The sequence below is a fragment of the Xenopus tropicalis genome, chromosome 6 (assembly GCF_000004195.4).
Source record: "Xenopus tropicalis strain Nigerian chromosome 6, UCB_Xtro_10.0, whole genome shotgun sequence".
NCBI classification, from domain to species: Eukaryota; Metazoa; Chordata; class Amphibia; order Anura; family Pipidae; genus Xenopus; species Xenopus tropicalis.
In genome coordinates this window covers 4,411,576-4,438,317 of record NC_030682.2, presented here as the reverse complement: position 1 = coordinate 4,438,317, position 26,742 = coordinate 4,411,576, and the positions used below count along the sequence as shown (strand labels likewise).

General features: G+C 51.4%; 3 protein-coding genes and 1 long non-coding RNA gene across 5 annotated transcripts; 2 read left to right on the top strand and 2 right to left on the bottom strand.

Moving 5' to 3' along the window:
• Window positions 1-2,313: 2,313 nt before the first annotated feature.
• LOC116411615 (gastrula zinc finger protein XlCGF26.1-like) lies at window positions 2,314-5,810 on the bottom strand. Of its 2 annotated transcripts, none has more exons than XM_031904257.1 (3): window positions 5,774-5,810; window positions 4,354-4,461; window positions 2,314-4,216 (listed from the first exon to the last, which is right to left on the bottom strand). In XM_031904257.1, the coding sequence occupies exons 1-3, from the start codon at window positions 5,793-5,795 to the stop codon at window positions 2,709-2,711; spliced, it is 1,638 nt and encodes a 545-aa protein (XP_031760117.1). In that variant the 5' UTR covers window positions 5,796-5,810; the 3' UTR covers window positions 2,314-2,708. The 2 variants fall into 2 exon arrangements, with proteins under 2 accessions (XP_031760117.1, XP_031760116.1); XM_031904256.1 differs by lacking the exon at window positions 5,774-5,810 and adding an exon at window positions 4,631-4,670.
• On the bottom strand, window positions 4,671-5,767 carry LOC116411638 (gastrula zinc finger protein 5-1-like; the record flags this gene model as incomplete). The annotated part of the gene is made up of 2 exons (XM_031904329.1): window positions 5,497-5,767; window positions 4,671-4,825 (listed from the first exon to the last, which is right to left on the bottom strand). Coding segments are annotated over exons 1-2 (240 nt in total), but the record flags the coding sequence as incomplete, so codon positions are not given.
• A 7,933-nt stretch (window positions 5,811-13,743) lies between the features above and the next one.
• On the top strand, window positions 13,744-26,384 carry LOC100497230 (zinc finger protein 585B-like). Its single transcript, XM_018097319.2, has 8 exons — window positions 13,744-13,851; window positions 13,935-14,048; window positions 14,606-16,285; window positions 17,043-17,089; window positions 23,471-23,507; window positions 23,591-23,704; window positions 24,019-24,126; window positions 24,746-26,384. The coding sequence occupies exons 1-8, from the start codon at window positions 13,749-13,751 to the stop codon at window positions 26,149-26,151; spliced, it is 3,609 nt and encodes a 1,202-aa protein (XP_017952808.2). The 5' UTR covers window positions 13,744-13,748; the 3' UTR covers window positions 26,152-26,384.
• LOC116411642 lies at window positions 20,051-23,432 on the top strand. The gene is made up of 3 exons (XR_004223247.1): window positions 20,051-20,436; window positions 23,123-23,234; window positions 23,394-23,432. It is a non-coding gene; the product is annotated as an uncharacterized LOC116411642 (long non-coding RNA).
• Window positions 26,385-26,742: the final 358 nt, after the last annotated feature.

The following is a 26,742-nucleotide window of genomic DNA, read 5'->3' as shown; positions in this document are numbered from 1 at the left end:
CGTACTCATTACAGGCAGCCCCGATTTCAGGTCTGAAAGCACATTCTACGAGAGGGATGGCGGCGTCTTGGGCATACCGGGCTCAGGTGTCTTCAGAGGAAATTTGCAGAGCTGCAACTTGGTCTTCTCCTTGTACTTTCTCTAAGCATTATAAATTTGACACTTTTACTTCTAACTTAGCTGTATTTGGAAGGGCTATTCTATCGGAGGCTACTGCTAATAAATAATTGTTTACCCTCCCTATGTTGTAAGCTTGTTATGTCCCATTGGTGCCCACTGCCATGTGGAAGGAACAGGAAAACGGAAAATCATATCATACTTACCGAGATTTTCGTTTCCTGGACTGGAACATGGCAGTGGGCACGGGACTTCCCACCCTAAGTTTTGCACTCAGTCAGTAGAGATGGGGCGCTGGGGGAAGGGGAAGTCTTTTATATTGTGTCATTTCCTGTACCTTCCTCACGGCAGGGGGGATTAACCCATTGGTGCCCACTGCCATGTTCCAGTCCAGGAAACGAAAATCTCGGTAAGTATGATATGATTTTCCGTTGTATAGCAGACGGGAGAGATGCGGATGGAGAGCAGGATAATGAAATTGGGAGGGTGAGATTCCCCTTTACACCGTGTCTGGTGCCCTTCCCCAAGCGATACGGAGCAGTGTGGGTACTTCCCTCAGGGAACAGCCTAGTAAGGCAGAACCTTTCTAAACATGTCCCCACCCCGCAGTGCGGCGGCCATGATGTTGGTGGGCAGGCATTCCCAGCAGCTCGTTGGTTCCGGAGCTGTTGCCTAGCAACGCGGTGTCTCACAGAACCGAGTACATTGGGGCCCAGTGTGGGTATAATAAGGCACTTACTCTTCCGCCTGATATTAAACTGTAACTCTCAACCCTCCTGTGCCATTAGAGCCCGAGGTTATAGCAGTTATTCCTGCAGATCATTTAGAGCCGATATTGTAGTCGGACTATACTGTAAGGTGTAACTGCACCCCCTCAATATAAACTCACTATCCCACCGCCCCAGCCCCCTTGCCTTACTATACACACAGCCATATGCCCTTACCCTGCTATACACACCCTCTGTGTCAGGGGCTACAGTGTGTTCCATGCACAGTATGAGCCCTGGGGCAGTTTCTTCCACTTACCCTTGGGGCAAATCTTGCAGTAGGCAATTCATGTAATATTACCTGTCTGCATGATAAGCAGTGCAGCCTGCAGCATGTACCCAAACTGCCCCTGGGCCTGTGATTCCTGCACATTAGGAAAGGTGTCTCCCTAACTTGTGCCCCAGTGTGAGGGGCAGATAGGCAGTGAGGGGCTGTCCGTAAGGAATGAATGGATATTGGGGAGTTGTATCAGGAGTCAGAACCAGCAGTGCAGGGAAGGGAAAGGGACAGACACAGTGACAGTTACACATAACTATAAACCCAGTGAGAATGAGGGATGAATGGATATTGGGGAGTTGTATCAGGAGTCAGAACCAGCAGTGCAGGGAAGGGAAAGGGACAGACACAGTGACAGTTACACATAACTATAAACCCAGTGAGAATGAGGGATGAATGGATATTGGGGAGTTGTATCAGGAGTCAGAACCAGCAGTGCAGGGAAGGGAAAGGGACAGACACAGTGACAGTTACACATAACTATAAACCCAGTGAGAATGAGGGATGAATGGATATTGGGGAGTTGTATCAGGAGTCAGAACCAGCAGTGCAGGGAAGGGAAAGGGACAGGCACAGTGACAGTTACACATAACTATAAACCCAGTGAGAATGAGGGATGAATGGGTATTGGGGAGTTGTATCAGGAGTCAGAACCAGCAGTGCAGGGAAGGGAAAGGGACAGACACAGTGACAGTTACACATAACTATAAACCCAGTGAGAATGAGGAATGAATGGATATTGGGGAGTTGTATCAGGAGTCAGAACCAGCAGTGCAGGGAAGGGAAAGGGACAGACACAGTGACAGTTACACATAACTATAAACCCAGTGAGAATGAGGGATGAATGGATATTGGGGAGTTGTATCAGGAGTCAGAACCAGCAGTGCAGGGAAGGGAAAGGGACAGGCACAGTGACAGTTACACATAACTATAAACCCAGTGAGAATGAGGAATGAATGGGTATTGGGGAGTTGTATCAGGAGTCAGAACCAGCAGTGCAGGGAAGGGAAAGGGACAGACACAGTGACAGTTACACATAACTATAAACCCAGTGAGAATGAGGAATGAATGGGTATTGGGGAGTTGTATCAGGAGTCAGAACCAGCAGTGCAGGGAAGGGAAAGGGACAGACACAAACAGGAAATACAAACATTGGCAGATTTCTCAGTTTATCATATAAATAACACATACGGTTACAGTTGTGGGTACACTATACACTATATACTCATATAGTACAAACCCTAGGCCAGTCAGTACCAGTACCCATAGAAACCCAGTAGGTATGTTGGGACAGAGAAGTGAATGGGAGAGACAGAAGGAATTAGAACAGCAGCCACATTCAGTAACATTGTACCAACCCACTAGTCCAACCCATAATAACGTATCAGGCACTTGCTTTCAAAACTCCAAACACAATAGAGTAATGCTACCAGCTGATTGGTTGCTAGGGGTTGCTATAGGGAAATGATGGATTCTCCTTGTTGGCTCTTACAGTACAACATTCGGTGCCTATGGATCTCTGGCCCCTACTGAGGGATTAGGGGTTCCTAAGAACAGGATACAAAGTGCATGGGGGGTTCCTGGGAGTCTCTAGCCGACTGCGGCGTTACATGGATTTTCTGGTGTTTCCGGAGGGTGAACTTGTAAGAGAAGCCCCTCCCACACTGGCCGCACTGGAACGGCTTCTCTATGGGAGGCTTGGGGTTGCTGTGGCTCTTCTGGTGTTTGCGCAGGCTGCACTTATGGGAGAAGCACTTGGCACATTGGGGGCAGGTGAATGGTTTCTCCCCTGTGTGGGTCTTACTGTGACTTTGGAGGTTGCTCTTTTGAGAGAAGCATTTGCCGCACTGTGTGCAAGTGAATGGTTTCTCCCCCGTGTGGATCCTCACGTGCTTCTGAAGGTCGTTCTTTATGGAGAAGCTCTTCCCGCACTCTTTGCAGTGAAAGGGTTTCTCCCCGGTGTGGACCATCTGGTGCCTGCGAAGGCTACAGTTCAGAGAGAAGCTCCTCCCACATTCCGTGCACGCGTAGGGTTTCTCCCCCGTGTGCATTGGCAGGTGTTTCTGAAGACCTTTCTTTAGAGAGAAGCTTTTCCCACACTCTTTGCATGTGAAGGGTTTCTCCCCCGTGTGAATCCTCTGATGAGCAATGAGCCGGCTCTTTAAGGAGAAACTCCTCCCACATTCCGTACAGGTGAATGGTTTCTCCCCCGTGTGAATCCTCACGTGTTTCTGAAGTTTGTTCTTCATAGAGAAGCTTTTCCCACATTCCGTGCAGGTGAATGGTTTCTCCCCTGTGTGAATTCTCTGGTGAATGTTGAGCCGGCTCTTTAAGGAGAAACTGATGCCGCATTCTGTGCAGGTGAATGGTTTTTCCGCTGTGTGAGTTCTCTGGTGTGCAGTTAGTCTGTTTTTTAAAGGGAAACATTTCCCACACTCAGTACAGGCAAATGGTTTCTCCCCCGAGTGCATCCACATGTGTTTCTGAAGCTCCTCCTTTATGGAAAATGTTTTCGCACATTCTGAACACACAAAGGGTTTCTCCCCCGAGTGCATTTTCTGGTGTTTGGTGAGTCGGTTCTTTATAGTGAAACTCCTCCCACATTCTGCACACGTGAATGGTTTCTCCCCTTTGTGAGCCCTCTCATGGGCTATAAGGGAGCTCTTGTGACAAAAGCTTTTCCCACACTCTGTGCAGGAGAATGGTTTCTCCCCGGTGTGCAACAGCCGAGGAATCTGGAGGCCGAGCAGTGCATCGTGGTTAAACCCCCGCTGGGTGCAAATGGGCGGGGCATGTTCCCTCTGATACACAGCAGCGCATTGGTTCCCACTATCCGACCCAAAGCATTTCCCATAGTTACAGCAAATAACCCCCGATGTTTCTGGGCCAGCAGCTTTATGGTTCAAGCTCAGTCTGTGCTGGGTTGGCCCTTGGAGCGGCACCTTGGGGGTATTCGGAGAAGCATCACCAGATTCACGTGCTAGAGAATTACATTGGGGTAACAATGATTTGGAGTTAACAAGATCCCGTTCATCCCCATGAGTCAAGTCAACATCTGAAATGAAAAAAAACGAGAGAAATCGGTAAAAGTGATGATATATTTATACTTTTAATTCAGTAGTGAGCAACTATCTGTGCATCACATTACTACATGTGCAGGGGGATATAGAATCAAAGGCACTGGCTACTTACCCCCATCAGTAAGTGGCGCTGCTGAGCTTTCCATTGGGGTCTGATGGTCCTCAGGGTCCGGTTCTTCTTTCTTTATCTGTAACATTTGTGGTTGTGGCTCTGGGGAACCTGCCAGTAAGTAATGGGCACTGTCATGTAAACCTGGGAGTAAGGAATTATACTGGGAATTATGTCTGTAGGGCAGAACCTCCTGCTGGGGTTTAACCCTTCCTGTCCCCCCAGCAAAGCTGAGCTCTGTGTAACCAGATGGTCTGTGTCCTACAGAAACGTTACTCACCGGCCCCAGGAACGGGATCCATTTCCCTCTTTATTGTGGGCAGAGGCTCCTCAGTGTCCGGCTCTTCATTCTCCCATTTCCCCCCATCAGTAAGTGGCGCTGCTGAGCTTTCCATTGGGATGTGATGGTCCTCAGAGTCCGGTTCTTCTTTCTTTATTTTTATCTTCAGAATCTCTGGTTCCTTCTCAGCTTGATCTGCAGATAAGGAACAGGTACAGCCATGTAAAGCTGGGAGTAAGGGAGAGACAGGGCCGTGTAAAGCTGGGAGTAAGGGAGAGACAGGGCCGTGTAAAGCTGGGAGTAAGGGAGAGACAGGGCCGTGTAAAGCTGGGAGTAAGGGAGAGACAGGGCCGTGTAAAGCTGGGAGTAAGGGAGAGACAGGGCCGCGTAAAGCTGCGAGTAAGGGAGAGACAGGGCCGTGTAAAGCTGGGAGTAAGGGAGAGACAGGGCCATGTAAAGCTGGGAGTAAGGGAGAGACAGGGCCGTGTAAAGCTGGGAGTAAGGGAGAGACAGGGCCGTGTAAAGCTGGGAGTAAGGGAGAGACAGGGCCGCGTAAAGCTGCGAGTAAGGGAGAGACAGGGCCGTGTAAAGCTGGGAGTAAGGGAGAGACAGGGCCGTGTAAAGCTGGGAGTAAGGGAGAGACAGGGCCGTGTAAAGCTGGGAGTAAGGGAGAGACAGGGCCGTGTAAAGCTGGGAGTAAGGGAGAGACAGGGCCATGTAAAGCTGGGAGTAAGGGAGAGACAGGGCCGTGTAAAGCTGGGAGTAAGGGAGAGACAGGGCCGTGTAAAGCTGGGAGTAAGGAAGCGCCTCACCTTACTGAGTATAAAGCAGAAGGGTCTCGCTCTAAATGAATACTGGCTACTTACCCCCATCAGTAAGTGGCGCTGCTGAGCTTTCCATTGGGGTCTGATGGTCCTCAGGGTCCGGTTCTTCTTTCTTTATCTGTAACATTTCTGGTTGTGGCTCTGGGGAACCTGCCAGTAAGTAATGGGCACTGTCATGTAAAGCTGGGAGTAAGGAATTATACTGGGAATTATGTCTGTAGGGCAGAACCTCCTGCTGGGGTTTAACCCTTCCTGTCCCCCCAGCAAAGCTGAGCTCTGTGTAACCAGATGGTCTGTGTCCTACAGAAACGTTACTCACCGGCCCCAGGAACGGGATCCATTTCCCTCTTTACTGTGGGCAGAGGCTCCTCAGTGTCCGGCTCTTCATTCTCCCATTTCCCCTCTAACCTCCTTGGTTCCATCTCTGGAGAACCTGACAGCAAGGAACAGAAACCCACCATATAAAGCTGCCTGTGGGGCTGCGCTTGGGCCCCCCCTCTGATATTAGTGCAATAAATACATGTTGTACAGGGAGGGGTTTATCCAATCAGTAAACTGCCCCTCTCTATCAGCCCCTGCAGCGGGATTAACCCCCAGTCCCACAGCCGCCCCTCTCTATCGGCCCCTGCTGCGGGATTAACCCCCAGTCCCACAGCTGCCCCTCTCTATCAGCCCCTGCAGCGGGATTAACCCCCAGTCCCACAGCCGCCCCTCTCTATCAGCCCCTGCAGCGGGATTAACCCCCAGTCCCACAGCCGCCCCTCTCTATCAGCCCCTGCAGCGGGATTAACCCCCAGTCCCACAGCCGCCCCTATCGGCCCCTGAAGCGGGATTAACCCCCCAGTCCCACAGCCGCCCCTCTCTATCGGCCCCTGCAGCGGGATTAACCCCCAGTCCCACAGCCGCCCCTCTCTATCAGCCCCTGCAGCGGGATTAACCCCCAGTCCCACAGCCGCCCCTCTCTATCAGCCCCTGCAGCGGGATTAACCCCCAGTCCCACAGCCGCCCCTCTCTATCAGCCCCTGCAGCGGGATTAACCCCCAGTCCCACAGCCGCCCCTCTCTATCAGCCCCTGCAGCGGGATTAACCCCCAGGCCCACAGCCGCCCCTCTCTATCGGCCCCTGCAGCGGGATTAACCCCAGTCCACAGCCGCCCCTCTCTATCGGCCCCTGCAGCGGGATTAACCCCCAGTCCACAGCCGCCCCTCTCTATCGGCCCCTGCAGCGGGATTAACCCCCAGTCCCACAGCCGCCCCTCTCTATCAGCCCCTGCAGCGGGATTAACCCCCAGTCCCACAGCCGCCCCTCTCTATCAGCCCCTGCAGCGGGATTAACCCCCAGTCCCACAGCCGCCCCTCTCTATCAGCCCCTGCAGCGGGATTAACCCCCAGTCCCACAGCCGCCCCTCTCTATCGCCCCTGCAGCGGGATTAACCCCCAGTCCCACAGCCGCCCCTCTCTATCGGCCCCTGCAGCGGGATTAACCCCCAGTCCCACAGCCGCCCCTCTCTATCAGCCCCTGCAGCGGGATTAACCCCCAGTCCCACAGCCGCCCCTCTCTATCAGCCCCTGCAGCGGGATTAACCCCCAGTCCCACAGCCGCCCCTCTCTATCAGCCCCTGCAGCGGGATTAACCCCCAGTCCCACAGCCGCCCCTCTCTATCAGCCCCTGCAGCGGGATTAACCCCCAGTCCCACAGCCGCCCCTCTCTATCGGCCCCTGCAGCGGGATTAACCCCCAGTCCCACAGCCGCCCCTCTCTATCGGCCCCTGCAGCGGGATTAACCCCCAGTCCCACAGCCGCCCCTCTCTATCAGCCCCTGCAGCGGGATTAACCCCCAGTCCCACAGCCGCCCCTCTCTATCAGCCCCTGCAGCGGGATTAACCCCCAGTCCCACAGCCGCCCCTCTCTATCAGCCCCTGCAGCGGGATTAACCCCCAGTCCCACAGCCGCCCCTCTCTATCGGCCCCTGCAGCGGGATTAACCCCCAGTCCCACAGACAGTGCAGGGAGGAGGAGGAGGAGGAGGAGGAGGAGGAGGGAAAAGCACTTACCCAGTAGCCCAGGCTGGAGATGTGAGTGCAGGGGAGGGACAATGCCAGGGACACAGGGGAAGGGAGTTACAGGACACAATTCCCAGCAGTATGACCGGTTTCCTATTCCGGGGACAAATCGTCTGGTTTCTGTGATATCACTGAACCATGTGACCAACCAGACTGGAGGAGATAGAGGGTGTGTGATTCATTCAGGAAGGGGGTGGGATCTCATTATCCCTCCCCTCACAGACTAATGTCCAATGGAATGGGAGCAAACTTTAGTATGAAAGCTGGCACCGATAGACAAGGGTGCGGCCATTTTCTTGGTTGGCAGATTGTACTCACAGCTCCATGTAGGTTACAGGTAGTAGAGCAAAGCAACCCCTTAACCCTCAATCCCAATCTGACCTTCCTCTTCCTTTTTCTCCTTCCCTGATCCAGTAGGCAGCGATTCTGCATCAAAAAATACTTGTGAGGAGCTTCCTAAGCCCAGACAGGGAGCGCTTAGCTGCACTGCTGCACTTTCATTCTGGCGCCCGCGCAGGTCATTCAGCGCATTGATGATGTCAATCAAAGTAAAATGGCAGCTGCAACCGAGCTTGAACCGCCGGTCTAATCAGGGGGCACATCAGGAGTACAGTGTCAGAAATAAAAAGTACCCCATAAATATCATGGCAGTGTCCCCTTTAAAGGAGAAGGAAAGGTACAAACTCAGTCGCTTTATCAGAAAGGTCTGTGTAACTACAGCCATAAGCACTTACCTCCCAACTGCGCGCAGTGCGGCAATTTGTGACCACGCCCATTTTTGCAACCACACCCCCTAAATACCACTCCCATTTTACTAAATTTGGCAGGTTATGTAAAGTTTGAACACAATTCTGGGGGTTTTGGGGTCTTGTTTTATGTGTTATTCCAGTTTTGCTAATGAAGGTGAAGTTGCCCTTTAAGCTGTGAGTCTCAGTTCCCCCAAGAGACCTGTTTAGCTTATTAGTTACACTTGTATCTCAGTGCAGGAGGGCTTTTTACCTTTCTGGGCTCTGCCAAAAGCCCACTTATTTAATTAAATGTGAGAAACAATGTATCTAAGTGCAGGTGTCGGTTGTTAAGATTTCTGAGCTCTCTGCCAAAAGCTACTTATTTAATTAAATGTGAGAAACACTGTATCCAATTGAAGCTGAAGCTCGTTAAGATTTCTGGGCTCTGCCAAAAGCTACTTTTAATTAAAAGTGAGAAACACTGTATCTAAGTGCAGGTGTCGGTCGTTAAGATTTCTGGGCTCTGCCAAAAGGTACTTTTAATTAAATTTGTATCTTTTTTAGCTTCAGTGCAGGAAATAAAAAGGGAAATGAGGGACTTTCCAGTAAGAATCCGGGATGCGGGTTGAGCTGTCAAAAGAGAGACTGTCCCACGAACATCCGGACAGTTGGGAGCTATGTGAGCACTCACACATGTTCTTCTGTGTCAGACTCCCTCTCTCAGAATTATCCTTCAGGGCACGGGCACGAGTCTGCTCAGTTTGCTCCTCTCTCTAGACTTTCCCGTTATTTCACCAAAACAGTTGGAACATAACATCACATGACACTGACTGGGTTTGGTTACGGCATTGTCAGCAACACACAGACTGGAATATATTAGTTATATATATATTGCCTTACACACTTTTTGTGGTATTTGCTGGGAAAATGCCCAAATGACAATGGAAAAAGAGACAGCAGTTGATCTTCAGATGAAAACTATGTATCTTTATTTGCTCAGAGACAGGCCAGAGCCTCAGTGCCTTATGGGTTCCCCTTAATTACAGGCCCAGTGTATCCTGGGTTAACAACTGTGTTACTTGGGGGCCCATTTAAAACACGATATGGTAAAAATTCAGAGTAACCACGATAATTTCTCATGTTCTAAAATGTCACGAAAATGCTTTTATTGGTCATATGAAAATATGGTAATTGCGTTCCGAAAGTCACGATATTTTTGTACCAAAAAGTTCGTTAAACCACGAAAACCATTCTGGCTTTGAAGTCTTCGACGTGTGACTTTGGAAGCCTTCAATAGGACTCAGTGGCACGCGCCAGATCCAACCAAAAGGCAGTCCTGATGAAAGTTTAACCAAAACTTTAATGAGTTCACAAATGTTTGTAGTCTTTGTGCAAAGTACAGATTTTTTCGTGGAACTTTAGCGACAACCACAAAAAAAGTTGTGGATTTTTAAGGAAATTTTTGCATTACGAAATGTTCTATAAGTTAGAAAAAAATACGAATTTATCTCATAAATGCTTAATTGGAGTTTAGTGGGCCCCTTGATGTACCATCTGCATTTAGTCGGAATCTGGGGAAAGAAACCAAGATTTCCTCCATTTTATGTGTCCCCGGGGGGTTAAATGCCCAGTAAGGGCCACTGTGTTTGCCCTGTAACTGCACATTAGGAACCAACACTACCAGCCCCTGGTAATACCCATACCCCCCACTGTAAGTGAGATTGGCAGCCAGCACCCAGCCCAGCACCCAGCCCATACCCACCCTCACCCTCACAAAGGGGGGCAAGGACTATAAAAAAAATGGGGTGTAACTGCATACCTCCCAACTGTCTGGATTTTCTCGGGACAGTCCCTCTTTTGACAGCTCAGCCCCCAGTCCCGGATTCTTACTGAGAAGTCCCTCATTTGCCTTTCACAAGCTTTTTATGAGCATCACCTGCACTTAGATACAGTGTTTCTTGCTTTTAATTAAATAAGTAGCTTTTGGCAGAGCCCAGAAATCTTAACGAGCATCACCTGCACTTAGATACAGTGTTTCTCGCTTTTAATTAAATAAGTAGCTTTTGGCAGAGCCCAGAAATCTTAACGAGCATCACCTGCACTTAGATACAGTGTTTCTCACTTTTAATTAAATAAGTAGCTTTTGGAAGAGCTCAGAAATCTTAACGAGCATCAACTGCACTTAGATACAGTGTTTCTCACTTTTAATTAAATAAGTGGGCTTTTGGCAGAGCCCAGAAATCTTAACGAGCATAACCTGGACTTAGATACAGTGTTTCTTGCTTTTAATTAAATAAGTAGCTTTTGGCAGAGCCCAGAAATCTTAACCAGCATCACCTGCACTTAGATACAGTGTTTCTCACTTTTAATTAAATAAGTAGCTTTTGGCAGAGCCCAGAAATCTTAACGAGCATCACCTGGACTTAGATACAGTGTTTCTCGCTTTTAATTAAATAAGTAGCTTTTGGCAGAGCCCAGAAATCTTAACGAGCATCACCTGCACTTAGATACGGTGTTTCTCACTTTTAATTAAATAAGTAGCTTTTGGCAGAGCCCAGAAATCTTAACGAGCATCACCTGGACTTAGATACAGTGTTTCTCACTTTTAATTAAATAAGTAGCTTTTGGCAGAGCCCAGAAAGGTATAAAGCCCCCCCTGCACTGAGATACAATTGTAACTAATAAGCTAAACAGGTCTCTTAGGGGAACTGAGACTCGCAGCTTAAAGGGCAACTTTACCTGCATTAGCAAAACTGGAATAACACATAAAATAAGACCCCAAAACCCCCAGAAATGTGTTCAAACTTTAAATAACCTGACAAATTTAGTCAAATGGGAGTGGTATTTGGGGGGGGGGTGTGGTCACAAAAAAATGGGCGTGGCCACAAATTCTCCACACTGCACACATTTATTTTTGTTCCTCTTTCCAGTTTCAATATGTTGGGAGGAATGGGAATGATGGGAATGTTGGGAATGATGGAAAGGGAGACCCCGCACCCCGGCTATGGGTCTGGAACCTGAGTTGCCCCTATAGTCCGACAGCCCTGGTGTAACTCCCTGCTGTTCTGCCCGGTTGGACATGTGACCCCTGGGGGTATCCTGACCTGCATTGGGGGCAGAACTGATCAGGGAAACAGTGAGGTGGGGGCAACTGAGGAGCAACAGGGGGGGGTAAATGCAGTGGCCCTGGGCTCAGCCAATGTACATGCTAGCCTGGGGGGGTGACTGGGACAAGTGCTCCCCCCCCCCCCCTACACCTGCCCAGTCCTGACACCCTTTGCCGTAAAGCGAGACAGTCCTGCTGCTTTCACAGGCACAGACTCCAGCTCAGGCCTATGGAATTAAGTTTGCTGCACCTTCCCACCACTTTAAATGCCCGGTCTGATTTTTTTTCAACACAAATAATATCCTTTTTAAGCAAAACCCATGCATTTTATTATTTGCAGCCTGGCATTGCTGGCTGGGCGGGGTTTGGCCCCTTTGCCAAGAGAAACCCAAAGCCCAGTGTGCCGGGCTGTACAGCCGTGCCGCTTTTATCCTCCCGCTAAGGAAAAGTTACTGTAACTCACACCGGCCGCTTCCACAAACTTTATAAACGAAACATCTGCCCACCAACAAAATGGCGCCTCACTAGCTATCGGTGACAGCTCACAGGGTAAAGTCAGAGCCCTTTTATTGGCTTTCAGTAAGTGGGCGGGTCCTAAGGTCTCCAACATCATCTGGCAAGGACGGAGGTGACTTCCCTAGGGGCGGGTCTGACATATCCCCCTCCCATACACAGCCCGGATAGAGTCGAGATGTGAGGGACAGGCTGGGAGTTGTGTCCTGTGGTTACTTACAACTCCCTGTAACTCCCCTCCCCTGTGTCCCTGGCATTCTCCTCCCCTGTGTCCCTGGCATTCCCCTCCCCTGCACTCACATCTCCAGCCTGAGCTACTGGGTAAGTGCTTTTCCCTCCTCCTCCTCCTCCTCCTCCTCCTCCTCCCTGCACTGTCTGTGGGACTGGGGGTTAATCCCGCTGCAGGGGCTGATAGAGAGGGGCGGCTGTGGGACTGGGGGTTAATCCCGCTGCAGGGGCTGATAGAGAGGGGCGGCTGTGGGACTGGGGGTTAATCCCGCTGCAGGGGCTGATAGAGAGGGGCGGCTGTGGGACTGGGGGTTAATCCCGCTGCAGGGGCTGATAGAGAGGGGCGGCTGTGGGACTGGGGGTTAATCCCGCTGCAGGGGCTGATAGAGAGGGGCGGCTGTGGGACTGGGGGTTAATCCCGCTGCAGGGGCCGATAGAGAGGGGCGGCTGTGGGACTGGGGGTTAATCCCGCTGCAGGGGCCGATAGAGAGGGGCGGCTGTGGGACTGGGGGTTAATCCCGCTGCAGGGGCCGATAGAGAGGGGCGGCTGTGGGACTGGGGGGTTAATCCCGCTGCAGGGGCTGATAGAGAGGGGCGGCTGTGGGACTGGGGGTTAATCCCGCTGCAGGGGCCGATAGAGAGGGGCGGCTGTGGGACTGGGGGTTAATCCCGCTGCAGGGGCTGATAGAGAGGGGCGGCTGTGGGACTGGGGGTTAATCCCGCTGCAGGGGCTGATAGAGAGGGCGGCTGTGGGACTGGGGGTTAATCCCGCTGCAGGGGCTCATAGAGAGGGGCGGCTGTGGGACTGGGGGTTAATCCCGCTGCAGGGGCTGATAGAGAGGGGCGGCTGTGGGACTGGGGGTTAATCCCGCTGCAGGGGCTGATAGAGAGGGGCGGCTGTGGGACTGGGGGTTAATCCCGCTGCAGGGGCTGATAGAGAGGGGCGGCTGTGGGACTGGGGGTTAATCCCGCTGCAGGGGTTGATAGAGAGGGGCGGCTGTGGGACTGGGGGTTAATCCCGCTGCAGGGGCTGATAGAGAGGGGCGGCTGTGGGACTGGGGGTTAATCCCGCTGCAGGGGCCGATAGAGAGGGGCGGCTGTGGGACTGGGGGTGAAATGTTTATAGAAAATGAACTGACAAGCTCAGAGTAATGGGGGGGGGGGCATTACCCAGTAGGGGGGCTGTTAGATGAGTTGGGGGTGTATATAACAGAAGAAACAGAGAGGTTCCCCCTTCCCTTTGTTGCTGGGATTGGTTCTGGGGGTGCAGCCGCTGCCTGTGATTGTCTCTAGCCCCCATGTCTCTATAGCTCCCCCTGCAGCACAAGTCAGACAGTCCCTTTCCTACAGCCCATACTGAGTACAGACCCCCCCGCACATTCCTACAGTCAGTCCCACTGTGCCAGTCAGTGCCCCTCTGCCCATGGGGTTCTGGGTATAAGCGCCAGTCAGACAGGGAATGCCCCTTGCACTTAATGAGTAACACAGTAGCTAAAGCTGCACAAAGTCCAACTGATGCATTTAATGTGCAGGAAGCAGAAGCCGTTTCAGGCAGAAGGAGTCATTCCCTGTGTGTGTGTTTGGGGGGACCCCAAGCGCAGCCCCACAGGCAGCTTTATATGGTGGGTTTCTGTTCCTTGCTGTCAGGTTCTCCAGAGATGGAACCAAGGAGGTTAGAGGGGAAATGGGAGAATGAAGAGCCGGACACTGAGGAGCCTCTGCCCACAATAAAGAGGGAAATGGATCCCGTTCCTGGGGCCGGTGAGTAACGTTTTACCTTTTTTTAAATAATACCAACATATATACATGGCAGTTACACGGCCCTGTCTCTCCCTTACTGGCAGCTTCCCCATTGGCTGAATCAGAAATATTACAGATAAAGATAAAGGAGGAAGAACCGGACCCTGAGGACCATCTGAGTGTAACTGAAAGCTCTACAGATCCTCTTCCTTATGGGGGTAAGTGGCCGAATATTCTAAAAATGACTCCAATATGTGTCGGTTTATTATTCGTAGATTAAGTTGTGAGTATTTCCCATTGCATTATACAAATAGAAGAAATGTGCATTGAAAAGGTGGTTCCTTTCCCAGGCTGCACTGTAGGATGGCTCCGCCTTCATTTAGTGGGTGGGCAGCCAGCAGATAGGTGGACCTGACAGGGAACTGGATTTCATTTTTCCCTGTGTCAGGGCAGAGCTGTGATTGGCTAATCACATACCACTGCACTTCTAGGCAGGAGCCATTAGGACACACCCACTGCTCATTTGTAACAGACCGGAGGGTATCTATGGGGAACTCCATGGAAACCACAGTATATATATAGGACTGCTCTGTTCATACTTGTGCCCCTTTTGCTTCTTGCTCTTCCAGTTAGCGCAATAGTAATGCGACCATGCATGTATGGTCCATCGTACACTATCTGCCCAGCCCGCAGGCTGATTGGTCAGTTAACATATAGTTTCGACTTGTCTATGGCTGTGTTTATCTCCTTATCGATGTTCGTTTTCTTTTGTTAGGTCAATCCGCGAACGGTGAGCTAACCTGGGACATCTCCAGAACATGGATAGGACACTGGAGTTCCGAGGTTCCGGAGTCCAGTGGTCCCACTAGTTCTTTGGATACAAAATACGGAAAACCTTACTTCATAGGAAGCCCGCTTCAGAAAACACAGAGAGTTCACACAGGGTTAAAACCTTTTGGCCACGTGGATTATGGGAAAACCGCTAGTCAGAAAATCAGCTTTAAGAGAACCAAAAGGATTCACGCCGGGGAGAACGTCTTCATATGCAGAGAATGTGGGAGGAGCTTCAATTACAGGAGCAGCCTCCAGAACCACATCAAAATCCACGCAGGCGAGCGACATTTCAAGTGCCGAGAATGCGGCAAATCTTTCCCTATAAAGAACGAACTCCGCAAACATTATAAGGTTCACACTGGGGAGAAACCCTTCACCTGCACGGAATGCGGGAAGAGCTTCTCGCAGAAGAACAACCTCCTGGCGCACAAGCGGATTCACACGGGGGAGAAGCCGTTCTCGTGTGTGGAATGTGGGAGGAGGTTCTCCATAAAGAGCAACCTTATGTCACACATGAGGACTCACACAGGGGAGAAACCCTTCACCTGCACCGAATGCTGGAAGCGGTTTTCCCAGAAGTACCAGCTTCTGATCCACATGAACATTCACACTGGCGTGAAGCGCTTCTCGTGTACGGAATGCGAGAAAGTGTTCAATCTAAAGAGCACTCTGCAGAGACACCAGGCGATTCATACCGGGGATAAGCCCTTCTCGTGTACAATGTGCGGCAAGGGCTTCTCCGGAAACAGCAGCCTCCTTACGCACCAGAAAATCCACACTGGGGAGAAACCATTCACCTGCTCAGACTGTGGGAAAAACTTCTGCCAAAAGAACGATCTTCTGACCCACAAGAGGATTCACACGGGGGAGAAACCATTCACTTGCGTGGAGTGCGGGAAAAGCTTCTCCAACAGGAGCAACTTTCATAAACACCAAAAAATTCACACGGGAGAGAGGCCGTTTGCCTGTAAAGAATGTGGGAAACGTTTCTGCCAGAAGAGCAACCTGCTCAGCCACCAGAAGCTTCACACGGGGCTGAAACCGTTTGGCTGCGTTGAATGTGGGAAATGCTTCTCTACAAAGAACGAACTTCTCAATCACGAGAAAATTCACACCGGGGAGAAACCGTTCACCTGCACCGACTGCGGGAAAAGCTTCTCCCGAAAAAACCTCCTTCAGTCGCACAAGAGGACTCACACGGGGGAGAAACCGTTCATATGCGCCGAATGCGGCAAAAGCTTCTATCAGAAGAGCAGCCTGCTGGCCCACGAAAGGATTCATAGGGACGACCGGCCCTTTGCTTGCACTGAATGTTGGGAAAGGTTCTCTCAGAAGTACCTCCTCCTCAGGCATATGAACAGGCACACCGGGCTGAAACCTTTCATATGCACCGAGTGCGGCAAGGGCTTCAGTTTAAAGAGCAGCCTGCAGAGGCACCAGACTATCCACACCGGGGAGAAACCATTCACCTGCGCAATATGCGGGAAAAGCTTCTCCCAGAAGGGAACCCTCGACAGGCACCATAAGATCCACACCGGGGAGAAACCCTTCAGGTGCACGGAATGCGGCAAATGCTTCTCTCAAAAGAGCACCCTTCAGGGACACCAAAAAATCCACTCACGTTAAGTGGGCGGATAGACAGTCGGCCAATGAGATTGCCAGCTGGGCTTCACACGTGCCTCGCGGGAGAGCTGCCCTGGTATAGGAAGCTTTATTTTCCCAATAAAGTTATTACCCTGTTATTAGCCGCCATATTTTTCTTTTTAACCCCCCCGCCCCCTTAGCAGATCTAGAGTTTATGGGATACTGGCGCCCGTACAGTAGGGGGACATTATCTTGTCATAGTAGATGTCTGTGTTATTCCTTTACGAAGGAAGCTCTAGCCCCTCCTCCCCCCCTTATTTGTATGTATGTGCCTTTATGCTAGCCATACAAATAGTTCAAGGCTTTACATTTATGATGTTTAAAGGGTAAGTGATCACACTGTGCCAAGGCAGCGGGAAACCCTCAAAAGAAACCTGGCGGTCAGTACTATAAAGAATACGTTTTTTTGTTTTGACCAACTGGCATGGAGGGCGCTGATCCGCCGTTTTTCAGCTCTTGGGTCTCTGGGTGAGTGCATCACCTAATAAAGGCGTTGAGAGAAGCTGTGTAATTGTTAGCTTTGGGGCCAAGGGGTGCCACCGAGAAGGGAAGGTCATGTACTGTATATGGGAGGGGTGTTGGGATTCGGTTGATAGACTCTATAAGGAGAATATACAATATATTGATGATATATTGATACCTGGGTAAGGGGGTAATTGTGCTTTGCTGCAGTTCTGGGTCGAGCAGTAGAAACTCCCTAGTACTTACAGAACATGGTGGTTCCGTTCCCATAGGGCTGCTGTATGAACACAATGCTACAGAGGCCCACTGCGAGAGATCCGTATCAGTACAGCAAATACGTCCGATAGGAACAGTTTCACTCAGGCTTTAAGTTACCCTTTAACCGTATGTCAGTGGTTTCCAGACATCTAGGTCCCGGCACAGGGTAACGGGGGCTCCAGTGGGGTTTACTTTAAGCAGAAAGCTTATTTACTCTACTAGATACCCCGGTAAAGCAATTTATCTGTAACCTTGCTATGAACTAAAGGGGGCCTGGCCCAAACCTTGCACCTCAAAAAAATGTGCTCTCTGATAGAGAAATGGGGGCGCTGTGCCTTTAAATGACATTTTGTGTTGCTTTAAATAACATTTAAAAGGGCCCATATATGGGGCAATAAATGCTGCTGACTGGAGACAAAGTAGGTGGCTTTTTGCCCAATCAGTTGGCCTGCCCCCCCCCCTGCCCCCCCTGATATCCACTGCAAATCAGGCAGATTGGGCAGGTTGGAAAATCCAGTTGAGGAAGGAACCATAAACAGCCAACATCCATTAGGGTTAATGGCGCAGCAGGCTGGCTTCCTATTGGCTACTCAGCTCTAGCCATGGGCTAATCACGGCCCTGCCTAAATCCACTCATTCCCACTGGCAGCCCTGTGCCACAGCCCCTAACCCTTCCGGAAGCTTGGAGCTTGGCAGGGCTGGCATATCTTATTAGACTAGTCATTTCTATATTAGATTTAGTCCTAGATTGTAAGCTCTGCTGAGCAGGGGCCTGGATAGCACTCCTCTGTACTTGATTGTACTCTTTGTGCCCTGCTCTGGTTGTGCGGCGCTACAGTATGTGTTGGTGCTTGGAGACAGCAATACAATAAAGTAGATCTGCTATAAATGTGAGTGTGGTATCGTTACACTGGGGCCGATGTGCTGCTGTGCCCCCCTGTGGCCACTAGGGGGAGGGCCAGCCCCCACACTGTTTTCTCTCTATAGGCCAGGGGGTCCCCAAACTTATTTTACCTGTTATTTAAATATAGAAAAGTTGGGGAGCAACACAAGCTTGTAGGGGTAAATAATAAAAACTATGATTGGCTATTTGGTTGGGTAAGTACTGGGGGGAGATTGGATTCACTTACCCAGGGGGAGGTTCCTGCCTGACCATGGGAAAGAGAGCAGCCCAGGAGCAGGAAGTACAGAGAATCAGAGCTCTGTACCTGGGTAAGTACTGGGGGGAGAGTGGATTCACTTACCCAGGGGGAGGTTCCTGTCTGACCATGGGAAAGAGAGCAGCCCAGGAGCCCAGGTTTCTGTAGCAGTGCACACAGCGGGGTATTTATATAAACTATAGTAGGGTTTCTGTAGCAAACACCCCAGCTGTACCGGTGCAGGAATGGCTGCCCCCGGGGCTACACAGCAGGGTATTTATATAAACTATAGTAGGGTTTCTGTAGCAAACACCCCAGCTGTACCGGTGCAGGAATGGCTGCCCCCGGGGCTACACAGCGGGGTATTTATATAAACTATAGTAGGGTTTCTGTAGCAAACACCCCAGCTGTACCGGTGCAGGAATGGCTGCCCCCGGGGCTACACAGCGGGGTATTTATATAAACTATAGTAGGGTTTCTGTAGCAAACACCCCAGCTGTACCAGTGCAGGAATGGCTGCCCCCGGGGCTACACAGCGGGGTATTTATATAAACTATAGTAGGGTTTCTGTAGCAAACACCCCAGCTGTACCAGTGCAGGAATGGCTGCCCCCGGGGCTACACAGCGGGGTATTTATATAAACTATAGTAGGGTTTCTGTAGCAAACACCCCAGCTGTACCAGTGCAGGAATGGCTGCCCCCGGGGCTACACAGCAGGGTATTTATATAAACTATAGTAGGGTTTCTGTAGCAAACACCCCAGCTGTACCGGTGCAGGAATGGCTGCCCCCGGGGCTACACAGCGGGGTATTTATATAAACTATAGTAGGGTTTCTGTAGCAAACACCCCAGCTGTACCAGTGCAGGAATGGCTGCCCCCGGGGCTACACAGCGGGGTATTTATATAAACTATAGTAGGGTTTCTGTAGCAAACACCCCAGCTGTACCAGTGCAGGAATGGCTGCCCCGGGGGCTACACAGCGGGGTATTTATATAAACTATAGTAGGGTTTCTGTAGCAAACACCCCAGCTGTACCAGTGCAGGAATGGCTGCCCCCGGGGCTACACAGCGGGGTATTTATATAAACTATAGTAGGGTTTCTGTAGCAAACACCCCAGCTGTACCAGTGCAGGAATGGCTGCCCCCGGGGCTACACAGCGGGGTATTTATATAAACTATAGTAGGGTTTCTGTAGCAAACACCCCAGCTGTACCAGTGCAGGAATGGCTGCCCCCGGGGCTACACAGCGGGGTATTTATATAAACTATAGTAGGGTTTCTGTAGCAAACACCCCAGCTGTACCAGTGCAGGAATGGCTGCCCCCGGGGCTACACAGCGGGGTATTTATATAAACTATAGTAGGGTTTCTGTAGCAAACACCCCAGCTGTACCAGTGCAGGAATGGCTGCCCCCGGGGCTACACAGCGGGGTATTTATATAAACTATAGTAGGGTTTCTGTAGCAAACACCCCAGCTGTACCAGTGCAGGAATGGCTGCCCCCGGGGCTACACAGCGGGGTATTTATATAAACTATAGTAGGGTTTCTGTAGCAAACACCCCAGCTGTACCAGTGCAGGAATGGCTGCCCCCGGGGCTACACAGCGGGGTATTTATATAAACTATAGTAGGGTTTCTGTAGCAAACACCCCAGCTGTACCAGTGCAGGAATGGCTGCCCCCGGGGCTACACAGCGGGGTATTTATATAAACTATAGTAGGGTTTCTGTAGCAAACACCCCAGCTGTACCGGTGCAGGAATGGCTGCCCCCGGGGCTACACAGCGGGGTATTTATATAAACTATAGTAGGGTTTCTGTACATTATAGTTTAGTAACACTTTGATTTTTTTGGTGTTACTGTTCCTTTAAGGAGCAGTTGTTTTATTACCATCAGACTCTATGTATCAGTATCACACAGCGTTGGCATCATAAGAAATATGAATTAATTCGTCTGTGTGAAACATTTCCACCACAAAAATGCCAGCACCCTTATAGTCACAATGATGAGGGAAACAACAGCGCTTGTCTTATTGGTCCTGAGTATGTGGGTCGTACCAACGTCTGCCACTTTGTGGGGAGGCGCATCCCTCAAGGGTGGGACTCAGGGATGTCAGTGCCTCCCCCCATACACAGGCCTGATACATCCAAGATGTGAGGGGACTGAGTGAGTGACGGGCTGGGGATTGTGTCCTGCTGCCCCTGTAACTCCCTCCCCTGTGTCCCTGGCATTGTCCCTCCCCTGCACTCACATCTCCAGCCTGGGCTACTGGGTAAGTGCTTTTCCCTCCTCCTCCTCCTCCTCCCTGCACTGTCTGTGGGACTGGGGGTTAATCCCGCTGCAGGGGCTGATAGAGAGGGGCGGCTGTGGGACTGGGGGTTAATCCCGCTGCAGGGGCTGATAGAGAGGGGGGCTGTGGGACTGGGGGTTAATCCCGCTGCAGGGGCTGATAGAGAGGGGCGGCTGTGGGACTGGGGGTTAATCCCGCTGCAGGGGCTGATAGAGAGGGGCGGCTGTGGGACTGGGGGTTAATCCCGCTGCAGGGGCCGATAGAGAGGGGCGGCTGTGGGACTGGGGGTTAATCCCGCTGCAGGGGCTGATAGAGAGGGGCGGCTGTGGGACTGGGGGTTAATCCCGCTGCAGGGGCTGATAGAGAGGGGCGGCTGTGGGACTGGGGGTTAATCCCGCTGCAGGGGCTGATAGAGAGGGGCGGCTGTGGGACTGGGGGTTAATCCCGCTGCAGGGGCCGATAGAGAGGGGCGGCTGTGGGACTGGGGGTTAATCCCGCTGCAGGGACTGATAGAGAGGGGCGGCTGTGGGACTGGGGGTTAATCCCGCTGCAGGGGCTGATAGAGAGGGGCGGCTGTGGGACTGGGGGTTAATCCCGCTGCAGGGGCCGATAGAGAGGGGCGGCTGTGGGACTGGGGGTTAATCCCGCTGCAGGGGCTGATAGAGAGGGGCGGCTGTGGGACTGGGGGTTAATCCCGCTGCAGGGGTCGATAGAGAGGGGCGGCTGTGGGACTGGGGGTTAATCCCGCTGCAGGGGCCGATAGAGAGGGGCGGCTGTGGGACTGGGGGTTAATCCCGCTGCAGGGGCTGATAGAGAGGGGCGGCTGTGGGACTGGGGGTTAATCCCGCTGCAGGGGTCGATAGAGAGGGGCGGCTGTGGGACTGGGGGTTAATCCCGCTGCAGGGGCCGATAGAGAGGGGCGGCTGTAGGACTGGGGGTTAATCCCGCTGCAGGGGCTGATAGAGAGGGGCGGCTGTGGGACTGGGGGTTAATCCCGCTGCAGGGGCTGATAGAGAGGGGCGGCTGTGGGACTGGGGGTTAATCCCGCTGCAGGGGCTGATAGAGAGGGGCGGCTGTGGGACTGGGGGTTAATCCCGCTGCAGGGGCCGATAGAGAGGGGCGGCTGTGGGACTGGGGGTTAATCCCGCTGCAGGGGTCGATAGAGAGGGGCGGCTGTGGGACTGGGGGTTAATCCCGCTGCAGGGGCCGATAGAGAGGGGCGGCTGTGGGACTGGGGGTTAATCCCGCTGCAGGGGCTGATAGAGAGGGGCGGCTGTGGGACTGGGGGTTAATCCCGCTGCAGGGGCCGATAGAGAGGGGCGGCTTCAGAGCTGAGAGCAGAAGGAAACATGGGACGGAGCGGCTCAGGTAGGGAGGGATCTGGTTGGTGCTGCCCCTCACTGTCTCTGAGTTGGATTTTAGTTTCCTACATTCCCCCCTTTCCCTGCCAGCCCCCCCCCCCCCCCCCCCCCACAGTGTAATTCTATAGTGAAGAACACAAACCATTCACAGTGTAGGGCACATTCCTGTACCAGCAGTTTGTGAGCCAACCTCCTCTCTGCCCGCGCTCTGGGGGGGGGGGGGGGGGGCTGCACTGAGACACTGGCACAGCATTGTAGGAAAGAGCACTGAACAGAAAGCCATGATGATATATTTATAGCCTACTGTACATGTTTGGGATAATGCACCCCCTATTGTAAATGATAAGGATATTAGCAGTCACTGAGGGGTTCTGTGCCCCCCATATAAAGGCACAAGGCTGCAGGCTGAGTTATACAGGGAACTCTGAGTATCACTCATGTATATAAGGGATAATGTACCCCCTACTGTAAATGATAAGGATATTAGCAGTCACTGAGGGGTTCTGTGCCCCCCATATAAAGGCACAAGGCTGCAGGCTGAGTTATACAGGGAACTCTGAGTATCACTCATGTATTATAAGGGATAATGTACCCCCTACTGTAAATGATAAGGATATTAGACATATCTGTGTTGTTTGTATGAATATGAGGCTATTATTGTAGTACTATATCTCCCCTGCCCCATATTCATGTTGAGAATTTATTGATTGTCTGATTTAGTCACCTTGTCACTCACATTTATATTAATAATTACAGTTTGTTATAATTGTGTTAAAGGAGACATATTGGATAAATGGGAAACCCCCTAACCCTGTAGGCAATTATGAATAATATCCGGTGCTGGTTTCCCTTTGGGCTAAACATTAACCCTATCTGTAACAATGGCCCCTTTATTGGAGCTCCCTATAAATCCTCTCAGGTCCCTGTCTGGGTTTCACATGAGGGGTGGGCGTGTCCTAACGGTCCCTGCCAGAAGCACAGTAGGAGGGGGAGAGCCAATCACAGCCCTGCAGTCACACAAGCACAGACAGGCTTCAGTTCCCTATCAGGTCAGCCTAGCTGCTGATTGGTTCCTACCCTACAGTGCCGCCGCCCCCCTGCACAGCCTGGGAAAGGAGGCAGCAGGAAGTGGGACAGATGGGCGGGGCTAGTGGGGTTTTGGGGGAATTTCTCAATAAATCAGTCAGAAACACAACTTTAAGCACAATCCTTCTATATCTAGAGGAGTATAATTCCCTGGTACATTCATCATTTTTCCAAGATATGTCTCCTTTAATACTGGTTGTCCCTTCTGCTGTTTCCCACAGACAGGACATTCCTTCTGATGGATCTCAGGCACTTCTGATACACAGTGAGTGTGGGACCCTCCTATCTGCGCACAGGCCCCGCCCATTCCCAACATGGAGTCACACTTGTCCCGTGAGTAGATATTTATCTGGGTGGGAAATTGCCCCTTGTGACTGATTGGATAAACCCCTCCCTGTACAACATGTATTTATTGCACTAATATCAGAGGGGGGGCCCAAGCGCAGCCCCACAGGCAGCTTTATATGGTGGGTTTCTGTTCCTTGCTGTCAGGTTCTCCAGAGATGGAACCAAGGAGGTTAGAGGGGAAATGGGAGAATGAAGAGCCGGACACTGAGGAGCCTCTGCCCACAATAAAGAGGGAAATGGATCCCGTTCCTGGGGCCGGTGAGTAACGTTTATATTTCTTTAAAATAATACCAACATATATACATGGCAGTTACACGGCCCTGTCTCTCCCTTACTGGCAGCTTCCCCATTGGCTGAATCAGAAATATTACAGATAAAGATAAAGGAGGAAGAACCGGACCCTGAGGACCATCAGACCCCAATGGAAAGCTCAGCAGCGCCACTTACTGATGGGGGTAAGTAGCCTGGGATTCTGGATTTCTTGCTGGTTGTAAATGTTATTTATAAATGTGGGTTTCGGCCCAACAGAAGTTTCTGTACATCATTTATAGTAATACACCCCCCCCCCCATTTATTCAGGCTTCTCCAGCAATGTTGGGGGCATCAATAGGGCCTCTATGGTGTCATAGCAGGAACAGGGCAGAGAGACTGATGGGGGTCAGAATGTTACCCCCCCCGGCCCACTGCTCTAACGGGGGGGGGGGGGGGGGGGGGTGAGAACAAGTGGAATTAGATCTTCGGGTCTAAATATTAACTTCTATTTCTCTAGTTTTGCCCCCAGAGGAAATAATCCGGATAAAGATAAAAGAGGAAGATCCGGAGGCAGAAGATGCCGAGATGCAGATGGAGAGCTTGCCGGCTCCCTCTACTGATGGGGGTAAGTAGTACCAGAGCAGGGCACAGATTTTGCCACCTGTTCTGCACTGCCCCTGGGGTAAATGGCGGAGCTGCCTGAGGTGCAGGGGAATAATACTGGGGTAAATACGCCAAGGGGTTAATGTGCCCCCTTAATGGGTGGGTAATATAACTCAGTGCCAGCACAGGAGCTCGGGCAGCTGTATATGTGTAGCACTGAGTGCCCCCTGTAGGCCATTCAGCAGAACAGCCAATCCCTTGCATTAAAGGGGAAATATTGTGTAGGATAGGAACCAATCAGCAGCTATGCTGACCTGATGGGGAACTGAAGCCTGTCTGTGCTTGTGTGAGTGCAGGGCTGTGATTGGCTCTCCCCCTCCTACTGTGCTTCTGGCAGGGAGCGTTAGGACACGCCCACCCCTCATGTGAAACCCAGACAGGGACCTGAGAGGATCTATAGGGAGCTCCAATAAAGGGGCCATTGTTACAGATAGGGTTAATGTTTAGCCCAAAGGGAAACCAGCACATAGATGCAGTGTGTCTGGCTGTCCCATTCTTCCCCACGGGGGGGGGGGGTACATAGTAGAATATACACATAATATACAATTAAGTGTTAATGGGCTGTTCTCATCCTCTGTTAGGTGATTGTTTCAATGGGGACATTTCTCTATCGTGGCCTGGACACAAGAACTCACGCTTCTGCTCCAATACCCGCCCGTTAGGTGGCACAGGGGCAAATATAAGCCTTACGTGTGATACAGCAGAGGGCGCCACAGAGTGTGGGTCGGGCACTTGTACGCAGTGTGCAAAGTGCATTTCCAAGAGGAACAACCGTCTCTCCCAGGAGAAGATGCCAACAGGACAAAAAGTTTTCACGTGTAAAAAATGCGGGCAAAATTTTTCCCACAAGTACCAGCTTCTGATCCACCTGAGTAACCACACGGGGGTGGAACCATTCACCTGCGCAGAGTGCGGCAAAAGCTTCTGCTTAAAGAGCAGCCTGAGGAGGCATGAGAGAGGGCACACGGGGGAGAAACCATTCATGTGCACGGAGTGCGGCAAATGCTTCGCCATCATGAGCAGCCTTCACAACCACCAGCGGATCCACACCGGGGTGAAACCATTCAGCTGCAAGGAGTGCGGGAAAAGCTTTTATCAGAAGAACAGACTGCACAGCCACATGAAAATCCACACAGGGGAGAAGCCCAAATGCACAGAGTGTGGGAAAAGCTTCACTCACAAGAGCAGCCTCCTGTCGCACATGAAAATCCACTCAGGACTAAAGCTGTACGTGTGCGCCAAATGCGGGGAGGCCTTCTACTTAAAGAGGAGCCTCCGCAAACACCACAAGGTCCACATGGATCAGAAGCCTTTCAAGTGCACGGAGTGCGGCAAGTGCTTCTCCGGGAAGAACGACCTCCACAAACACCAGCGGGTTCACACGGGGGAGAAACCCTTCCTGTGCACGGAGTGCGGCAAATGCTTCTCACGGAAGAACAACCTCCAGGCGCACCGGCAGATTCACAGAGGGGTGAAACCCTTCACCTGCGCCGAATGCGGGAAAAGCTTCTCTATGAAGAGCAGCCTCCTTACCCACGAGAGGATTCACACGGGCGAGAGGCCCTTCACCTGCACGGAGTGTTGGAAAGGCTTCTCCCAGAAGTACCAGCTCCTCATCCATCTCTGCATTCACACGGGGTTCAAACCGTTCGAGTGTGCGGAGTGTGGCAAAGGTTTCACTCTGAAGAGCAGCCTCCACCGGCACCAAACCACTCACACTGGGGAGAAACCATTCGAGTGCTCCGAGTGTGGGAAAAGCTTCTCCCTGAAAAGCACCCTTCGCAAGCACCAGAAAATCCACACGGGGGTGAAGCCCTTCCCGTGCATAGAATGTGGCAAGAGGTTCTCTCAGAAGAGCACCCTCCTCAAGCACCAAATCGTTCACACGGGGGAGAAACCATTCACCTGCACGGACTGTGCCAAATGTTTCTCTCAGAAGAGCAGCCTTCAGAGTCACCTGAAAACTCACACTAAGGAAACCTCCTGATATACGGACAAGGCAAAGTGCCCCGGGAACAGCAGTTATACAGAACATTCCAGGGGTGCAGGAAAGCTACTGGGGCCCCCCATCCCCAGGGGTGGCAGTGAGATGGGCCAGTTGTTCCCTATAGCAGAACCTTATTACATTGCAGAGAATCCTGTGGCCTATCAGGAACTGTAGTGAGTTCCTTGTTGTGTTGTGAGCAGCAGCCATTAAACACATGCGCTATTTCTACTGACTGTAATGTGCCCTTTAATCAGCAGCATTCATGTTTCCTTTGGTCAGATAAAGGGCTGCTGTGTATTCCTGCTGAATTGTGCTTAGTACAGGGGAATCCCTATGTGCCATAGTTTTATGGTATCTCTCTGTACAGGCTATGAGCAAACTTAGGGGGCTGTTCCTGCTGAATTGTGCTTAGTACAGGGGAATCCCTATGTGCCATAGTTTTATGGTATCTCTCTGTACAGGCTATGAGCAAACTTAGGGGGCTGTTCCTGCTGAATTGTGCTTAGTACAGGGGAATCCCTATGTGCCATAGTTTTATGGTATCTCTCTGTACAGGCTATGAGCAAACTTAGGGGGCTGTTCCTGCTGAAT